The 19,225-nt window shown below is 39.0% G+C and overlaps 1 protein-coding gene across 4 annotated transcripts in view; it reads left to right on the top strand.

Annotated features, from left to right (window-relative positions):
• The window catches only part of LOC143214328 (uncharacterized), a 404,553-nt gene that overhangs the window by 359,962 nt on the left and 25,366 nt on the right, over nucleotides 1-19,225 (top strand). For all 4 annotated transcript variants that reach the window (XM_076435226.1, XM_076435223.1, XM_076435225.1 and 1 more), the window contains one exon: nucleotides 9,007-9,375. In XM_076435226.1, coding sequence (XP_076291341.1) covers nucleotides 9,007-9,375 — 369 coding nt within the window. The remainder of the gene's footprint in view (nucleotides 1-9,006; nucleotides 9,376-19,225) is intronic.

Below are 19,225 nucleotides of genomic sequence, written 5' to 3'. Positions count from 1 at the left end.
GGCAGATGGAGAGATGTAATTTCGTATACTTGTTAAATGCTCTCATGTCACAATATTGACAAAACATTAATCTTCCAACATTAGTAGGTTCCGAGATATAGGACCTCAAAAATCGCTAAATATGTCACTGACTGACTGACAGGATCATCAAAACCTTTTGGGTACTTCCCATTGATCTACAAGCTTGAAATTTGGTACATAGGTCCACCATAACAAACACTCAAAAGAATAATTACCAAAGTTTGAAATTTTACATCTTAAAGGGGTTGTATTAAAAAAAACATTACGAAATAGGTACGTAGGATAGAACATAGCAGCATAACATACGTAAGTATACATTTTATTAGCTTCAAAGTCGCAACAAATACTGATGAAAACGGATCCGAGCGTCGCCGGCAGAGTGTTAATTTTCGATACTTTGAATTTGGATTTTGTCTTGGAGATTAGAAAAGGATTTGTTTTCTTTGATCGTCGCTGCGTTGTTTAGATTTTTTCCCTGTTTAATGACTCAGGGATAAGAGTAATACCTACTTGATAATTGATGAAATTTCAACAAAAATTAATGAAATCCCAACAAAAACATCCTGTAAATAGGAGCCAAGTTCTTACGGCCGTAAAAAGTTGTGAGATCAAACAAAATACGGCCAAGTTCGTTAGCTAGAAATACCTGTTGCAATACTGAAAAAAGCGTTTGTAAAAATTAGATTAAAAGAACGCTATTTCATTTTGAAAGAGTTACATGGAGGGCCAAATTATTCAAACTTGACCGCTACCTAACACCTTTTATGTCCATTGGTTTAAAAAAAGCGTTTGTAAAAATTAGTTTAAAAGAATGCTATTTAATTTTTAAAGAGTTACATGGAGGGCCAAATTATTCAAACTTGACCGCTACCTAACACCTTTTATGTCCATTGGTTTAAAAAGTAACGGCCAAGTTTGAATAATTTAGCCCTCCATGTAACTCTTCCAAAATGAAATAGCGTTCTTTTAATCTAATTTTTACAAACGCTTTTTTCAGTATTGCAACAGGTATTTCTAGCTAACGAACTTGGCCGTATTTTGTTTGATTGAATTTTTTCTGACCAGTGTGCGGCGTGAGCCTCACCGCGAATGTCGCGGCTGCAAGGGTTGGAAATCCCGGTGGAGAACAGGCGTAGGCATTAAAGTCGCGAATGCATCCATTCTGAAGATTGTTGGAAAAGATCGTCACGGATTTCGAAGTTGCAGGCAGCCGTCGCGCGTCGGGTCTCGGCGCAAAATGCTGGTTTTCATGCGAGCCGGTGTGCGAAGGAGGTGGGCCAGTAAACAGAGCAGAAGAAACTCGTTTATCGGAAGGCTGTAAAGCACGCTTATGCTACGTACTTGCCAGAAGCATTAGTCGTTACGTGCTCGCTGGTTGCACGCTTAAGGGAGTCCCTGCTCTTTTATCACGTTCACGTGTCAGAATATAATGTCATTGCGACGCAATATGTACAGGACGATTTATCATTTCGTAAAAATGGAATGTTACCCGTAATTTAATGCCGCCACGGCTCGCTCCTCTTTTCTTTTTTCATTCGCCACGCCTGTGCTCGCCCGAGAAGAAAACGCGCTCGTTTTAGCGTTAATGGCACTTAGACGTTGCGAGAGTTTCTCTTCTTCCGCGGAACATGCTTAGGCAACTTAATTCGAATATAACGCAAAAATATTAGCTCTCGGCCTCGCCTCAAAACACTGCGCGCTGAACCGTCGCATCGGTTAATAGCAACGTTGCATACTCCAGCCATCGCGTTCTCGGGTTGCTTTCATTAGCCTTCCGCTCGATATTCCGAAGTATTCGTGTGGGACTGTACATCGAAGATACTAATTCATATTTTTTTTAATAGAACTTTTCGAGCGGTTCACAAGCCTAGCCGATTAACCACCTTGCTCATTTTTTGACGTATTTAATCAATATTTCGTTACAGTTGACGGAGAAGTAATTTCCGTTGGCCGAATTTAACAATGTGTTTTTCTTCTAAACCCAGAAAACATTTGCATATTAAGCTCGGGATTAGGTAAAGCTTCCGCGAAATGGAAAAGTGTCTTCTGAACCTTTTAGCCGGGCTTTGTTGTAATGTTCTTATTGGTATGCAACTAATTTTGCTAGCCTGAGCCTCTGTTTTCCATAAACGCTACGGTGGCTCGTGCTGAATATTAACAAACTCATTAAGAGCTGTGACAATCTTCTTGGATTCAAGAGTAATCCGACAAACGTATTATAAACAAAAGGGGCGAGAGACGGGGTGGTGGCGGAGGGAGGTAAAAGGAACGTTAAACAAATCAGCGATGAATATAAGTTTGCTTCTCCCGCTGCTTGCGACGAACAAGAAACAAAACGGACGATCGCGGATTTAGTTTGACAAATACGAAGACATCGTAGGGAACTGGCGCGAATGCAAGAAAAGGTCATTTATAAAAAGATGCGACGACAGCAAGAAACTCGTTACAAACTTAGCAAGATGAAACAACATCGTCCAGTAGCGTACCGACGACGGGAAGACGAATACAATTTTTCCCAGCTTTCTATTTAAGCGATTTAACAATTTAGGCGTCGCGTCGTTGCGGATACTTTAGTACCCTGCGAGCCAGCGTAGAATTTACTCTTCTCCTACTTTATTCCCATCTCGGCTTCCATCAACCGTTCAACGATGTAATTCCGTTCCTTTGTTAGCTTTCAAATTGTTTCTGTATTATCGGCTAAACAAACACCGCTTCTGTTATATCAACGGTGTTATTATCATCGCCCTACACCATCGACATTGATGAAATGCAACAACGAGCTGCTATGGCAGTTCATCCCTTCGCTGGTAAATACTTAGAAATTGAATTCTTCTGTAACGCTGCACCATTTCCTTGCCGACTTTATTACAATACTTGCGCGTCGAATGAAAATCCCTTCCTCTGCTATTTTCAATTTACTTAAACACTTCAATATTACTTAGGTCGGAAACAAAAATTTATGCTAAATTTTCGTAACTTGTTTTGTAACAACACATGTGAAAACTTTTACTGACATATCCGTGGCGTTTTTCTGGTTAAAAGAATACCAAATATGACATTATTTCGATCAGTGGCTCAATATCGTGAACAGAACAATGCTGCAATATTCTGGTTCTATTGTTTGGCTCGAAACAAACAATATTATGAACAGAACAATGCTGCATTAATTTGATCGGCTGTTTCGTGCAAGAAATGAGGAGCAGCTAACTATTGTTTGGGAGCAAACATCGTTCCAGCACTGACCAATAAAGGGAAACAGCAGCATAACATATGCAAATAATTTCCGAGCGGGAAATTAACTCGGTCTCGAATTGAAGACGAACAACGTCGCCAAGTGACAGTCTTTGGTAGTGCGCCCGCTACTTGTTTCAAAGACACTAATTTGTAATGTACACGTCGGACACTCTTCAAGTTGATCTCCGCCCGGACAACTTACTGAGATGCATGACGGCTCTGTTGCAAACTCTGTCGGGTGCGGATACGTAGATTTGAAGCGTGTTGCCCTATTTGCAGCGTCTCTTGTGCCGTCCCCGCCGAAAATGCAGCCGTGTCCTTTGAAACCGGCCGGCCAGTCAGGCCCTTAATCAAAGTTGACAAAGTTACCGCCATTCCTTCCGCGGCCACGTCAGGATTTATTTGCAGACGCGGCATGAAACAGAAATTACAAACGATTTAGTGGAAAGCCTCGCATGGAAATTTCCTTTCCGCAGGACTCTCCGCTTCTAGCCCACGGAAACCGATTTCGGGGCCGGGATAATTAATGAGCGTCGACGCGTTTCAATTAGTCGCTTTTTCAGTGGATTTATCGAGCCGGCTCGCCGCTCGAAATACTCTCGCAAATTATTCGAACCACCCTGTAAAAATAAGGCTGCTGCCGATATCGGCTTGTCTTATTTTATCCGGTTCCTAGATCGCTATGCAATTGTACTGCTTCGTTGCTTCCGGTTTGCTTGTTGCTCCTCGACTTCAAATAGCTCGTACAGTAAGGAGCCTAACTGATTCCACACACTTTAAATCAGAACAACTTTTTGATGAATGGACCAAACGTCTTCAATTTCTCTGTAAAGCTAGAAGAATTGGTTTACTAAATGATGTGTAAAAAATATGTTGCAAAAATGCATTTGGACGGAATTGTGAAGAACAATAGTAAAAATTGATTTTTATTTTTTAAATTTTCGTTATTGGGCCACCAAAATAAGTTGTAAAAATAATTTTTTAGTATTGTTTTTTACAATTCCAACCAAATGCATTTTTTCAAAGCTTATTTATTAGACGTCATTTACTAAACTAATTCTTCTAGCCTTACAGAGAAATTGAAGTCGTTTGGTCCATTCATCAAAAAGCTATTCTGATCAAAAAGCTAATCAGATATGCTCCTTACTGTATGTGCCCTTAATTACGAAAGTGGTCCAAGTCATATAAATCTTGTTTCGAGCTATTTAAAGGAAAATGATACTAACACTAAATGAATTTCTTATAATGTTGAAAGAATCGTAAAAATTACATTGAATTAATTTAGTTTGAACTAATGCGATGTGAAATAATTCCACTTAAATAAAATATTTCCACTTAGACCACTGTCGTAATTCTGGGCACACATGTAAAGTTTTATTTATTACGAGCATACTTTAGGATCTCCATTTTTCTATTCTACAATTCCGCTCTCCTAGCTTTACGCAATTTACGTTTCACGTAAATATTTCTTTGCAGAATGTACTCGCGGATGCGAGATATTAATTTATGTCGTGTTTGTTAATTCCCAGCTAAATTCAGCGTCGTCCCCGCACTTCTACAGTTCATAAGTTTTGGAAATTTTCGGTCCGAGGATCTTTCCTTGTTAGCTTTAAGTTACGTTAGGGAATCCAACTAGTTGCATGAGGAAAATATGTGCGCGCTCATGTAGAATGAGGGCGTGCATTTAAGGAAAATTCGCGAGGAGAGTCCTGCGAAGAGAAAACGCGCCAAAATTGACTGGGGAAGCGCAATTTTCCGAGAATAAGAAAAATTCGAGGCGTGTAATGAAGCTGGCGCCCCGTCATCGTACGGCTAGTTTTTCGCAAACACGCAGTAACTATGAAAATTCCCGGGAATATAAGTCCGTTAACCGTGAAATGAACATTCCAACTTTATTACAATTTGCAGCCTGCATGTAAAATCACTTTACGCACGTTTACAAAAATATTAAATGTTTCTGACGTCACCGCTAATACGTGTTAAGCCTTGTTATATAAACGTATCTCTACGATATTAATGCTGAAACACGCACAGACGAAAAATTCTTAAAAATTTCCAGAGAGACAAAATACTTTTAGTATTTTACGACTGATGGGGGTTCGAAGAATACGTTCCATCGGTTTTTCCAGAGTTAATAAAATCTGTACAAGTTTGAAGTGGCACTTTTGCACTTAGGGTATAAGTGCTCGATGTCCAGTGACTGAGTAATCTCGTTCAAAGAAATTGTCCCCTCGGTGTGAACGTGATTAAACCGGCTGAACCTAATTCCAAGGGTTGGTAGGTAATACGGTGAATCTAAGTTATTAGATAGAAGGAAACGTTGGGTAGTAGATTGGTTCCCAAAAACTTCACTTTCTGAAAATACTTCAGGCGACAGAATTAATTTAGACAATCGGTGTGCCACTTTCACACATACACACACAGTCGTATTCGAGGTAAACCGAGGCAAATTGAAGACCAAGAGACACAACGAGTGGGAATATGTCACGAATATGCTGGTGCAAGGTTCACACAGAAATCATTAGAAAGAAAAAGAATGTTATGAATAAAATTCCGTCACTTCTATTGAGACATTACTCATTCAGCGATCAACTATTTCCGATCGCACTAGCGTGGCTCACCTGGAAATGATTTTCGGTTGCAATTCCCTCGCGCTTTAATCCACCGACGCGCCCCACAATCCCAAAAATGTACGGCAGCGTTTCGGGCAGATATCCGAAAAATCTCGGACCAATCGTATTTCAGCGTGCATTGTGCGCTGTCGACGAGATTAGAATAGAAATTCGGGCCGCGATCGAGAATGGCCGAAGGGCATGATCATGCACAATTTCAACAATGGCGTGGCGCGCCGCCGCGGATGCTGAACATTTCCACGTAGTTTCGCGGTCGACTAACTTTTGTCAGCGTACAGATATCTCTTGTATATAAGTTCGGGGCGCGGGCCAATGAAAAGTGAAAATTTTCGCGTAGTCCCAACACCCGCCTCATAAATTTTCGCCAACTTTCGTCGTGGACAAAGCGACCGAGCTTCTACGCTGCCCTCCTACCACGATCCCATCCAGAAACTTTCCAGCTGCGCGAAAAACTGACTGAGACACACACCGGCAGCCGGCATTTACGCGCCGCAAAAAAGTACCGACCAAAAGGTAAAAGGGTGAAGGAGGAGCCACCGAGGACACGTTCTTTTTTTTTTATTATCGCCGCACGGAGGGTATCTTCCGCGGGACGATGTTTCATAATTATCACCGTAGCTAGCCTCTTTGTTCCTGTAATCATTGCAGTGGCTCCTCCAACAGCCACGCCGACAAGCTGACTTATAGGGACACTTGTGCGCGGTGTTGTAAGACGCGAGACACAGTGGATCCCAAATCCATATTTTTCTCTTTTTATTTCCTTCGTAATATTTCTCGTCGAACAATTGTTCGCGGAAATTTTTCGAGATTAGAGTGACTTGGAAAGATCTCGCAGCACCACTCATGAAAATTAGAGTATAACTGATTGAATAAGTACGCGAGGAGCTTGCCGCAAAGCACTAAAGGTAACATCGGGCCATGATGAATAATTACGGAACCATCTTGTTACAACAATATCGCAATAACGTTCTCCATAGCAGTTAAACAGTAATTTCCATTTCGCGTCATTTATTATGCACTGTTCTCTATCAATGCGGTGTATGCGTTCATTTGTACAATAATTGCTGAAACATCAACGGGGTGGTCGGGTTGGGATGTAACCAATCTAGAATTTCGCCGCTTAAAATTCAAAGCAATTACGGCCCCTAATGCAACTGAATTTCAATTCCCCGCATTGCGTCTTCTCTTTAACGCGGAAGATGACACAATGGAGGACCAACCGTGGAGCTCTACGATATAAAAATCGTCCGGAAACCGTAAAATACGAAATTAAATAAAGAGGTTTGTTTTATGAGCAAATATTTCTTTGAATTGCTATGTCTTTTTATAGTATTCATCTGTGAGGTATACACATAGTAGGGTAAAGTGCCTAAATATGAACCATTTTCTGTTGATGTTATTTTTTGATTATTTTAGAATACTCTTTTTCGATCAAAAGATTACCAATTGTAGATGCATTTCCTCCCTATAAGATTCTGGGGTCAAATTTGTTCAAAAATTGATACAGCTTGGGAAAAATATATTTTTCTTGTGATATGTGATTTGCAGGTTCCAGCGAAAGAGGTTCTTAATATGGTACACCTTGAGCCCCTAATATGGCACCTAGTGCCATATTCGGCAACCACAAGTGGACTGATAATACCAGCTACTGACAAAGAGAAAATGAATTTCAGGCCAAACCAACATTTGGTAAACATTAATATAAATAAACTGAAACTAAATTTAACTAAATGTTTAAACATTTCAAAATCACTTACCTTCCTCGGAAAAGATATTATCGAAAATCTAACCACAAAAATAATCAACACGTGGAGACAACTGGCGGAGGATCGATACTAAAATCTATAGAATGGTGCGATTGCACTGCACACTCATTAGTATGGATTTATAGTGGAGCAGCGAGGTGAGCTGTGCGGTGAACAAAAAAGAAAAACAAAGAAAATACATATGTACTTTTTCATTAGTATGTGTCGAAATGTTGTCACGAATGTTGGTTTCTTTTCACCGCGCCGCTATCATCGATATGCTCGCAGCTCCACTATAAATCCACCCTTAGAGTGCGACTTCTCCTTTACAAGATATAAGGTAGTGCCATAATAGGCGACTATACCATATTTGGGCACTTTATCCTATATGTTTCTATCAATTTATGATGGTGTTTGTTGTTCATCCACGATAATATATTTCTTTTATGGCATACAGTTCGCGAACTATTGGCGGAGAAGTTAATGATCCGGCTGATGGCGTTGTTGAGCCGTTAAATGTCAAGGGCTAATGAAGTTTGGCACAGGCAGAATAATTTGTGACTTCGGGAACTGTTATGAAGGCTTCTGATTTACTGTTGAAGAACCCACGAGTGGAATTAATTGCTCGCTAATTAGACGAATTTTTCGCAATAGGGTTCAGCTGAACTATTACGAAATTAAAATTACCCATCTCTGGCAAGAACTAAAGTGGTCACAACATATAATTTTGAAACATCCTGTACGTACTATATGTATGTAATCATTTGCAAGGAAAATTCAAACAAACCAACTATGTTCATAGAAAATTTATCACTCGTAACTAGCTGAGTACCTACGCTGTACCCAATCAAACACTTACCTTTGCTTCCGTCACATATGTACCGACAAAACTCCCATTCTGACAATCAAAAAAAAATTTGACAGTTCGGAATTAGTTTTCTGATTCGCTTCTAAGAATCCGCGTGAAACAAATCCGCGTATTTCCGAAACTCTGTCAAAGGAACGGAGGGCACGCACGAAAGGACAACCCTCTCCCGAAATCCCTTCTATTTGCCTCTAATTTCGCCCCTAACTCGAGTTATGCTTACTCGGGGGAAACGGCTGATCCCCGGAACACGACCCGCATTTCTTCGGTTGAAACCTAGGCCCACTCCCCGGTGTGGGACCTCGGCAACAGGAACGGCAAGAGCCCAATTCTCCGAGCGCTCTTTTCATTTTCGCGGTCGCCCGCTGTCTCCTTGCCCGCACGATCCTCCCTGCGCTAGAAACCGTGGAGGAAGAAGAAGAGAGATAGAGACGGTCCACGAGGATCGATCCTCAGCGGGTTCTATCTAATTCCTTTCTTCTGAGCCGGTCTTTTTGTAATTTTTCAGAATGCTGGCAGCTGAAGATGAAAAGCGTGAGCATACCGGCGACGGTGAAGGCCGGCGACACCGACTCCGTGATTCTGGACTGCGACTATGACTTAGAGGACACGAGGAAAGAAGGACTGGTGGTGCAATGGTACTTCAATACGAACTACGTGTTTTACCAATGGATATACGGGATGTCCCCGCAGCCATCCGGGGATGGCATAGCGCGCAACTACGTCGACGTGACGTACGAAGCCAGCGACGATCCGTACACCAAGTACCGAGCCATGAAATTGAATAAGCCTGGTATCGATCTTAGCGGCGAGTACAAGTGCGTCATATCCACTTTCCAGACCGAGATATCAGAGAGCTCCACCATGATCGTGTATTGTAAGTATCATACACCATACTCTGTTCGCCAGCGCACTAGCTACTTGTTAGCGACAGCTCATCTTTTTGAGGGTAGCCAAAGACAGAGAGCACGACGCTGTTCTGCCTTCGAGAAATTAACTGACGCGCTCGAGTAGTCAATGTTTTTCTCCCCAACTTTGAGGGCTGTTATTTTCAGAAAATAGAAAAAAATTTGTGTGTCTACTAGGGTAAATGTATCTATTACTGCGGGTGTACGTTTTAGTGCGGTATTTTCTTCCAACGAGATTCAAATACGTGAAATATATCCAAAAAATTAGTGACAGAATATATAGTGTTTGTGGGATTGGCAGAGCGTGTCGGCAGCGTGAACGCGCCGATTTACTGCGCCGCCCCGCTATTGGCGGACCCGCACGTAACAGCGAGATCGAGAGTCGATAAGCAGCTCGCAGTAGCTTAGACCAGCACCGTCGGACTTCGATTAGGATCGATTATCGACCCCAAAAAGGGGATTCCTGAGTATCACTACTATCTATCAAACTAAACTCATCTTCTTATCATCTCACGCTCTTTATTATACGTTCTAGCCAAAACGAGCTGTGTTTTGGCCTGTTACATCTCTTGTATTGTACATAGCTCGTTGACTATTTCGAACGAACCCAAGTTCGGGGAATAAAGTTCGTTTCGACGTGAAATTACTTGTTCTACCCCTTCTAATCCGTAACAGATAGAAAAATTTAATATAAATTTAAGTAAAATCATGGCATTAGTGACTATAAAAATAAAAACGTGCAGCGCTAAACTATATTGGCGTGATCTTCGTGGATATTTTATTTAAAATGTTAAATTTTTCTATCTATTCGGACACTAATTTTATAACAGAAGAAATTTTGAAGTGCTTAAAATTTCGGGGAAAAATATTATTTATCATCTAACTGGATTCGGTATTTTATGGAGAACCAGGATAAAAATTATTTTCTCCTTTTTAGTGCATTTTTATATTGTATAAGCGTGGTTTTTTTCTATATTTTATTTTCTACGTTTATTGTCATCGGGAGCAAGTGTGTATACAAAATTTCAGCAAGATTGGATTATGGGAAGAGGTTTGAAATTCGATCACAAGATTTGACGCATATTATACAACACGGCAAGTTAATATAAGCGTGGTAAAAAATAAATGTTTTTTCCTGAATAAAAAAAAATTTGTACAATTCAATGAGAAAGTATTTTCCAAACATTTTCACGTTTTTATAATCTCAGGATTGAAGAATAGTATTAAAATAAAGTACGATCAGAGCATGATACCGCAGTAATCGGTGCAGTTACCCTATTTTTTTCTAAGCACTATTTCTCGCCTTGGTTCCATCAAAATCGGTTTCCCCCGGTGATCAAAATGCAACGAACAAGGCTCGCGTAAAGAACGGGCATTTGATCGGAGGTGCAACGAGCGAGAAACTACTGTACATCGTTAACCGGTCCTACCCTAACCGAGCCTGATTTACGATCTCTTCCAGCGATTTTATGCGGAACCGAATACCCGGCAATTATCCTTCCTCGCGGGACACGTGGTTCTTTTTTTCTGTTTCTCGTGCAAAGCAAAAGCTGGCCCGTCGTTCGCGGAACAATAGAAACGCGTTTTATTACCGCGGACAACGGCAGTTGATTTGATTTTAATCCGCGATGAAATTTCCTTTAGCTACGTACGCGCGTGCAGAGAAGGTCTTGCCGCTGCTGTTGCAGCGAAAATTTATCCTCGCGAAATGCTGTGCGCCTGTATACTAACTGTAGAAAGTGTTCGAGCTCTCGATTTCATTTAAATTGATTCAGGAACTATTTTCTTTTCGAGAATCGGTTCTTATATACAAACTGGACGATATATATTCAACAGTTAATACGGATGTTATCGAAAAATGACTATACAGTTTCAAGCGTGTTACGTGTCAATATTATATGAAGTAATGAAAGGGTAGAGCCATTAAAATACCGCGTCAGCGCCTACAATATACTTTTATGATATTGTTTCTCTTTACGATATCTGAAAGTACTCGGCTAATAAATTTTGTTTCACTGCTCCATAAATGACATTTTCGAGACAGTCGCGCTACCGTAGGCATAAGTGGTCTAACAATAAGTGATATATTTCTTGTTTCGAGATATTTAAAGGAAAAGAATAGTAACACTAAATGAATTCCATATGATGTTGAAATAACAGGCACTATCTAACGGTTCACTTTTGACTGTATCGTAAACATTACATTGAATTAATTTAGTTTAAAATAATGTTGAGCAAATTTTGACTTGGACAACTTTCATAATTATGAGCACATATTTCACATCACGCGTATGCACTTAATTTAATAAACAGACTGTGGATCTTTATAGAAAATAAAAATTGTCCATGGTGACAATCTTTAGTATCGTAGTGTTATATCAGCCTTCGAACTACTTGTAGGTAAAAATAAATTACGTTGTTCCCAGTTGATAATATTCTGCTCGTCGAGGGAACGTGACCGAACAGCTCGATTTTTCTCCGAAACATTTCGAACCGCTCTTCAAGGAACAATCGATCCTTCAGGAGGACGAGGGGCGAAATTACCCCCCTGACTCAACACTATCGACAGCCACGATTTTATATCCTCTAAAAAAGTATTTGTAATCCACGGATTAGCTCAATAATCCGCGGCTAAGTCTGGTACTTTGTTCTCGAGTTGTCATCGATATTGCGGCAGAAATCTCAACATTTAATATCACAGACGAATCGGCTGACTTCACTTTAAATATCTCGAAACCAGAAATGTATCACAAGAAATATGGACCGTTTATTTTGAAAGTGTTGTAAGTCCAATTGACAGAGGTAGGTGGCTTAGCAGATGGTTGCCGATCAGATCAGTAGCCTGTTATTCTACATTTGTTTTATATTACGTGTTATATTACGTGTCAAGCGTTACTAGTTTAGGTTGCTTGTTCTATTTTTTCCTAAAATGGATAACTTCATATTAACATCAGATAGTGATATAGGTAAGAACAAATGGTAAATCAATATTATTTTATGACAATTGAAAATATGTATTTTATTTAATTTTAAATAAATTCACACAGAAATAAAGCCCATGAATTTAAACAGAAGAATAATCTTAGATTCAGAGGATGAAGATAATTCCGCTATGAACAACAAATTAACGAATAGTAAAAAGAGAAAAAGAATAATAGAGGTAGAATCTTCATCAAATGAGGATATTGTTACTGAGAACTTAGATTCTGCAGAACAAAATAAAGAAAAATATATGCAACAAATAAACAAAATTAAGCGAAATACTGGACAAAAATACTATACAAAAAGAGGAAAATTCATTCCAGCAAAAAAATTTGAATCCAAAAGTTGTAATTGCTCGAAGAAATGTATAGAACGTATTAATGAAACACAACGTATAGAAATTTTTGATAAGTTCTGGAATATACATAGGTGAGATTTTAATAAGCAAAATGTATTTCTCTATTGTAATGTTCAACGTGAAACTGTCAAGAGATGAAGGCCTAGAAATTAAAAAAAAAAATTAAAAAAAAAAAACAAAATACATATTGATAAAACAGTAGGAACATTGCCAGACTTCATATAATTTGCCTAAATTTTTTAATTAACATATTATGTTAACCTTTAATTTTCTCGAAACAAGAGAAAATGGACTTACACCACTTTCAAAATAAACGGTCCATATATGACTTATTGTTAGACCACTTTCATAATTATGGGCACATATTGAAAATCGTTTATACTCGAATTTTTGACTAGAAGCAACACAACACATTTCAATCAGCTAAATCAATTTATAACAGCATGTTCGACTGAGAAAATTTGCATGTTAATATCCAGTTCGTTAATTAGTCATTTATATTCGAATATTAAACGTCGTTTGCGGCCACATATTTACAGATTACTGAACCGATTACCACCGAAGTGACTAACGTATGCGAAACGATGGCGTGCAATTGTTAAAATCGTAAAAAGGCATAGCTGCTCTCTTTTAGTTTTTTCCTAAGAGTTCAGACTAGCTATGTGTTCTCTGAGGATTTAGTTTCCATTTAATTGCTACTGTCTTTCTTCCGACAATGAAATGCGTTCGCAATCTCGAATATCTGAGAACTAGCGAGTTGCTAGTTAGAATTTTCTATCAGGCCAGCGGCCAAACACGAATCTCGCATCCGAGATAACTCAGAACGATAAAAGATTGATTTACGATTCTCTATCCGGATCTGTAGACGAGAAGGCAATGCCATTATTTCTCCTATAATTCGATCGCACAGATTCTGTTTCTGATTGAGATACGAAAGATATATCTAACCCTGCGCCCCGATATATCTGTCTGCGTCCGGGAAGGGGAAATTGAAGGAACATATAAACGCAGCGATGCCAACGTTTTCAATGAAAGTGTCAAACAGAAACATTATTATTAATAGTAATAATATACCTATCTATTTTTCAAAAATCACTAGATAGTTTATACGAAATATTCGTACATTTTTCACGACCATTGAAATCTTTTTAGATTTTACTGTAGACATTTCAATAGTAGACTACAGTGAGGAATACGATCAATCGCCAGCGTTTCAATTTTGCATATAAATATTATTCGGTTTTGTCATTACCAGTTCGAATACACACTGAACTGGAACGAGCTGTATTTCTAAAACGGTTAAAAAAAACGAAGACTGTATCACACACCACAGTAAAAAAATACGAGTTCCCATTTAATAAAAATGGGGAATTCCATGTTGCACCTGGGTGCCTGCACAAAACTGAATGGGTAGTAACCCAGGAAACTAAAAGCTATCCAATTTTGCCTTGCACACGATTTTTTTAATTGTTAAACCAGTCCGTAAGTACGTGTGCTTCTGGCTTCGTGGAATATTCTCTGTAATCAGTAAACCGCGAATATCGGGTAAACATATTAAAAAGAATGGTGCTTGCCTAATTAAACAATGTTGCTGGTAATGAAGCGCACAATAATTCCTTCCCTGTATTAATAAGCTTATGAGATAATACGTACAATAGTAAATGGACTGGGGATTTACACATTTCTAACAAAAATAAGTAGATAGAAGAGACGTGTCTAGACCAGATAAAAAATTTAGAGCAGATTCTGCTATCGATACGCGAGTATAAAGTTTGCACCGCTAACAACCGGAGCAAAATATAAATTTTAACTGGACAATCGGATTGCATAAATTTGGCAAAAGGCTTTGACGCTCATAAATCCCGTTCCCAGCGTAATAAAGTCTCGCATTAAGGGATGAATTTTCAATTATTCGCCGAGCGTTGTTAATAATTGCCTTGAACAATTTATCACGTTGCCGTGAAATTTTTTCGCGATCATTAATAAAGGGTGGGTTACGGAGGAGTGTGAGAAAGGGGTGAAGTGGGGATGTTTAGCTGGCGCGAGTACGTTTTCGCAACATTAAGTTTAATTCCGATTGCACACCACCCAGCAAAATACGGGGCGCGTTATATCGCGTGCTTTGTGACGCGCGATAAGTGCGCAATATTTGTCAAGTCATGCTGCATTTTTACACGTCCTGCGTAGTTTGACGTGACGTCCCGCGAAACCGAGTGATGTTGCGTGAAATAATTCTTGGAACAGTGCAACGCGACACGGAACAAAGGCGCCGCGCCTGATCGAATCGGCACAACCGCCTATTTGCCGGTTCCGCTCGAATTTTCGAGCCGCGTTAGAGCCGCGGTATAATTTATAACACTTCTAATTAACAACGAAATGTGCACGGTTTTCTGCACTAATTAGGAAATACTCGCGTTACGCGCGGAAACAATTAGTCGGTGTAATTGAAAAGCGCCGGAAATTGATATAATTAAATGCCCCGGCTTGAAATTATTTATATGTATCGATGACAGAAGCCTCTGCGACGAATCGATTTTCTTCCGATCGCGATTCCGGTCACTGCAAACTCGATATTGGGACTGCGAGATCCGTCGAAATGGCGGATCCAAATTATTTTCCACTAGTTTTACGCACCACATTCATAGAAGCAAGTATTGTATAATAGAGATTATATGTATACAGCCAAACCTGTTTTTGTGCGGTATATGAATATCAGATCAGATCAGCAGGATATTTCTAAAGACGTTGTCGTTATCAAAAAAGTGTTCCTACAAAAGTTGTTTGGTATGACGGGCTACATTACGTAGTATTAATTGTTTTCTTGTGGGTGAAGTGGTGGAGGACATTCCAAGATCACCTTGATTTTTTTTAATAGAATGTCCTATTTTGTATACAATAGATCGATAGAGTAGCAAATTCTGAGTATAAAAGTGTTGACCTTCATATGTCCTAAGCCTAATAGTTAACGAGATATTACAGAAACGATTTCCTTTCTTCTTTGGATTAATTCTGGGTCCCATCGAACTCTGGTATTCAGGGTAATGAGGACGCGGACAAGGCAGCCAAGTTGGATACTTCCTCGACCTCTAAAATCTACTGTAATAATCAAGAGGCAAGGGCTATTTAAGGGCAAAAATTATTTCCGAAACTTTTTCCGCGTCAGTTCCCTACCCTGGTTCTCCCATAAAAGACTTAAGAGGTGTTTTACTAGTATGATCAATAGGATGCGGACGGTAAGAATAATTTCTGACGGTATGTGTAGTTGTGATCAAAGTGACGACACTCTAAACTACGTCATATGGCAGTGCGAAAAATATGACGTCCAAAGGCACAAACTTTTGGAATCTTTAGGTAAAATGGGCTACCGATTACCCCTAAACATCGACATGTTCATAGTCACACGTTACAGTAGGAACACTTTCTTGATAACGACAACGTCTTCCGAGATATCCTGCTGATCTCATTTCAGCAGGACACCCTGTATACATATGTATTGAATTATATACATTTTTAAAATTTCTCCATGTTTAAAATGAGAAATTAAAATTTTTTTTAATGTTTCCACATGTGTAATTTAATTATTTATTTTGTTTGGAAAGCACTTTCTCGCTATTTCGTAAAGCTGTGACATATTTTCTAACAATAAGTGAGACTTTTTTTATGTAGTCCCTCTCCATCGTATAAAAAAATTTTCTTTAATATGTTGTGAAAAATTATTTATTATATCTATGTATAAAGTTTGTGAATATTTTTTTGTGTGGTTTCTTTTCTGCGGTCCCTATCTACTGCACAAAAACAGGTTTGACTGTATTTGCTTTCCTTTACCTCTAATTAGTCATTTTAATAAAAATTTTAGGCTTTCTAGAGAAAGTGTAGCACGTATGATTAATTTGTTCACGATAAATTGAATAAACAGGTAGGTATGCTTCTCTCCTCAATATTGTCAATTAACCACAAACATTAAATGAAATTCAGCTAATGATACACATACTGTAACTTTCTTTCGAAATTCTATAGATTGAATTTATTCAATTAACCCACATTCAATGATTGATTAATCGCATAACATTAAAATGAGTATCGTTATGAAATAGTAATTAACGATAATTATAGTAGGTGGCCTTTGTAATTAACAATTAGTCATTGGAGAGACACATGTACTGTTTCCTAATGAGACCATAGTTGATTAACAATCAAGATTTATTTAATATTGAAAACCATAGTGTTTATAGAAGAATGTACAGGAAAGCAAGGCTATACTCTTTGAATCTTATACTTTAATTAACACGGACGACTTGACACAAGTTCTTGAACTCAGAAATTAACCGTTATGAAAAGTAATCTGAAGAAGATTTCTTTGATGTCTGTTTAATAATCTTACGTAAGTATTTTATTACGAAATTTCACGCTGCAGTGAATTTGCTTATAAAAGACACAACTGACTTGTTCGTACACTCGCCCACTTCCCTTTTGATGCTGCTGCCGATGGTCTCTCTTAATGAAATATTTCCGATTACTTTCCTCACGCAATCTCGCGGAAAATAATATTCCATCAAGTAATAGGACAATTGCTTTGACTGTTTACTTTAACATTGCTGTTTATACTTTCTATAGAGTGTAGCTCAGCGAAGCTTGAAATACAGTTGCGATATTGATGTTGGAAAAAAATATTAGTTTCATTATTTAGCGTGTTCAATCGAAGAAAAATCGAAGAGAATCCTCCAAGACGTGCCTCGACCATTGCGGTGCAGCAGACCTTCGAAATCTTTGCATACACTCGACTAGATAAAATAAAGAAAATCGAGAAAATAATCCAGGATCCCTTGTTATTGTCCTCTCGGTCAAGATACAGTCTTGAAGTTTGCAACGTTTCCTCTCGGTAACCTATCGAATTGTCCAATTTGGTTTAAGTGCACTTCTGACCTCCTTATCCGATCGCATCCTATCGAGGATGCAATATGTTATGCATTGAACTCTGCATAAGACACTGTACAAAAGTGAATCGACAATAATTTGTGGAATTACCTGAAAAAGTAGGACGTCTTTATTCCCGCAAGATCGATATAATATGTATTTGAAAAAGATTTGTAAACTTTACAAGGTTTTTGTCGGAAAGAGTTGTGTTTTCTATCGGGTAAAAGTGGCGGAAACAGTGCATTTAACTTTTAACGTAGAAAACTTTCGAGCATTAAAATGCTTCTCCTCGATCTAATGGCGGCCCGAACGAGAGGTTTCCAGTTGTATCGTTAGGAGGATACAAGCCGTAAGCAATTTTGCGTTTCTTTCTTCCTTCAAACTTCCATTTCAACATGGAAGCTGTACCGGCCATTCACCGATGCGGATAAGAAACCGTAGCACGGCTATGAAAAGTTCTCCTTGAGATGAACTTAAAACATCCACGGTGCGCCTCGCCGCCGTCGCGTCGGGGCCGAGATCCCTAATTTCGCGAAATTAATATCTCTCACCTAACGTCCTCCTGCCATCCCCGTTACACTTGACGCAACGAGCTATATACGACTTCGCGAGAAAGTCCTCTTCATACTTTGACGTTATACTGGAAGCGTAAACATCGCGTTATTTTCTCGCAGTGCTTTATTAAAAGGGAAGTTAAGTCTTCCTTCAAAAGATTCTACCTGAAAGGCCGCCGAACAGATTCCTCTTTTCCACGTGCTGTAATAACCGGTCGGAGTAGACATTTAATTTATTAACACTGGAACTACCGTCGAGACAACTAATTCCCAGCTTTTCATCAGAATTAGAAAAATTTGCTTTGATCGTCGGAACTGGGTTTATTCAGTAACTTACAATAAGAGAGCTCCTTCACAATCATTGAATAGATATTGAGAGTACCGACTGTTTCAGACGTTATTAATTTGATTTGATTTTAATAATATGACAAAACTGAACGAGTCTACTGAGATGTAGAGGCAGGTCCGCCAGTTAACCCTTTGCACTCGTAGCTATTTTAACTCGAAAATTAAACATTTCTTCCGACCTAGAATATTTCCATCCTCTATGATTTTAAAAATTTTATGACTATGAAATTGGTATAATACCTAATACAATACCTAAATGTTCAATAATTGATTAGATACCGACATATTTAATAATGTAAACAATATTTTGAATAATGCTGCAGCAATTTTTAGTGGCGGGTTAAGGGTTAATGTAGGCCAACGATTAGCACAGACTCGGTACTCCGGCCAACATCGAAAAAGTTCCATGACTTGTTGCTCGACGGCGAAAAGTAATTTCACGGAGATCCGCCTGCTGACACCGGGATTTTTGAGGTAAAGAGAGTACCGGTGACTTTCAAATAGACGCCGGAGAGAGTTGATCGCAGAAATCAAACAACCTGTGGAAGGGCCGATAGAATTTAACTGGTAGTAAGTCAATACGAGAATCAAACGGTGGTGTAACTTCATCGTGTTGGAATTTTAAATTATCCCACCCCGACCGCGACTAGGCGATCCAAATTT

The sequence above is a fragment of the Lasioglossum baleicum genome, chromosome 12 (genome assembly GCF_051020765.1).
Source record: "Lasioglossum baleicum chromosome 12, iyLasBale1, whole genome shotgun sequence".
NCBI lineage: Eukaryota > Metazoa > Arthropoda > Insecta > Hymenoptera > Halictidae > Lasioglossum > Lasioglossum baleicum.
The sequence above is the reverse complement of the archived record's forward strand: the minus strand, read 5'-3'. Positions and strand labels throughout refer to the sequence as shown.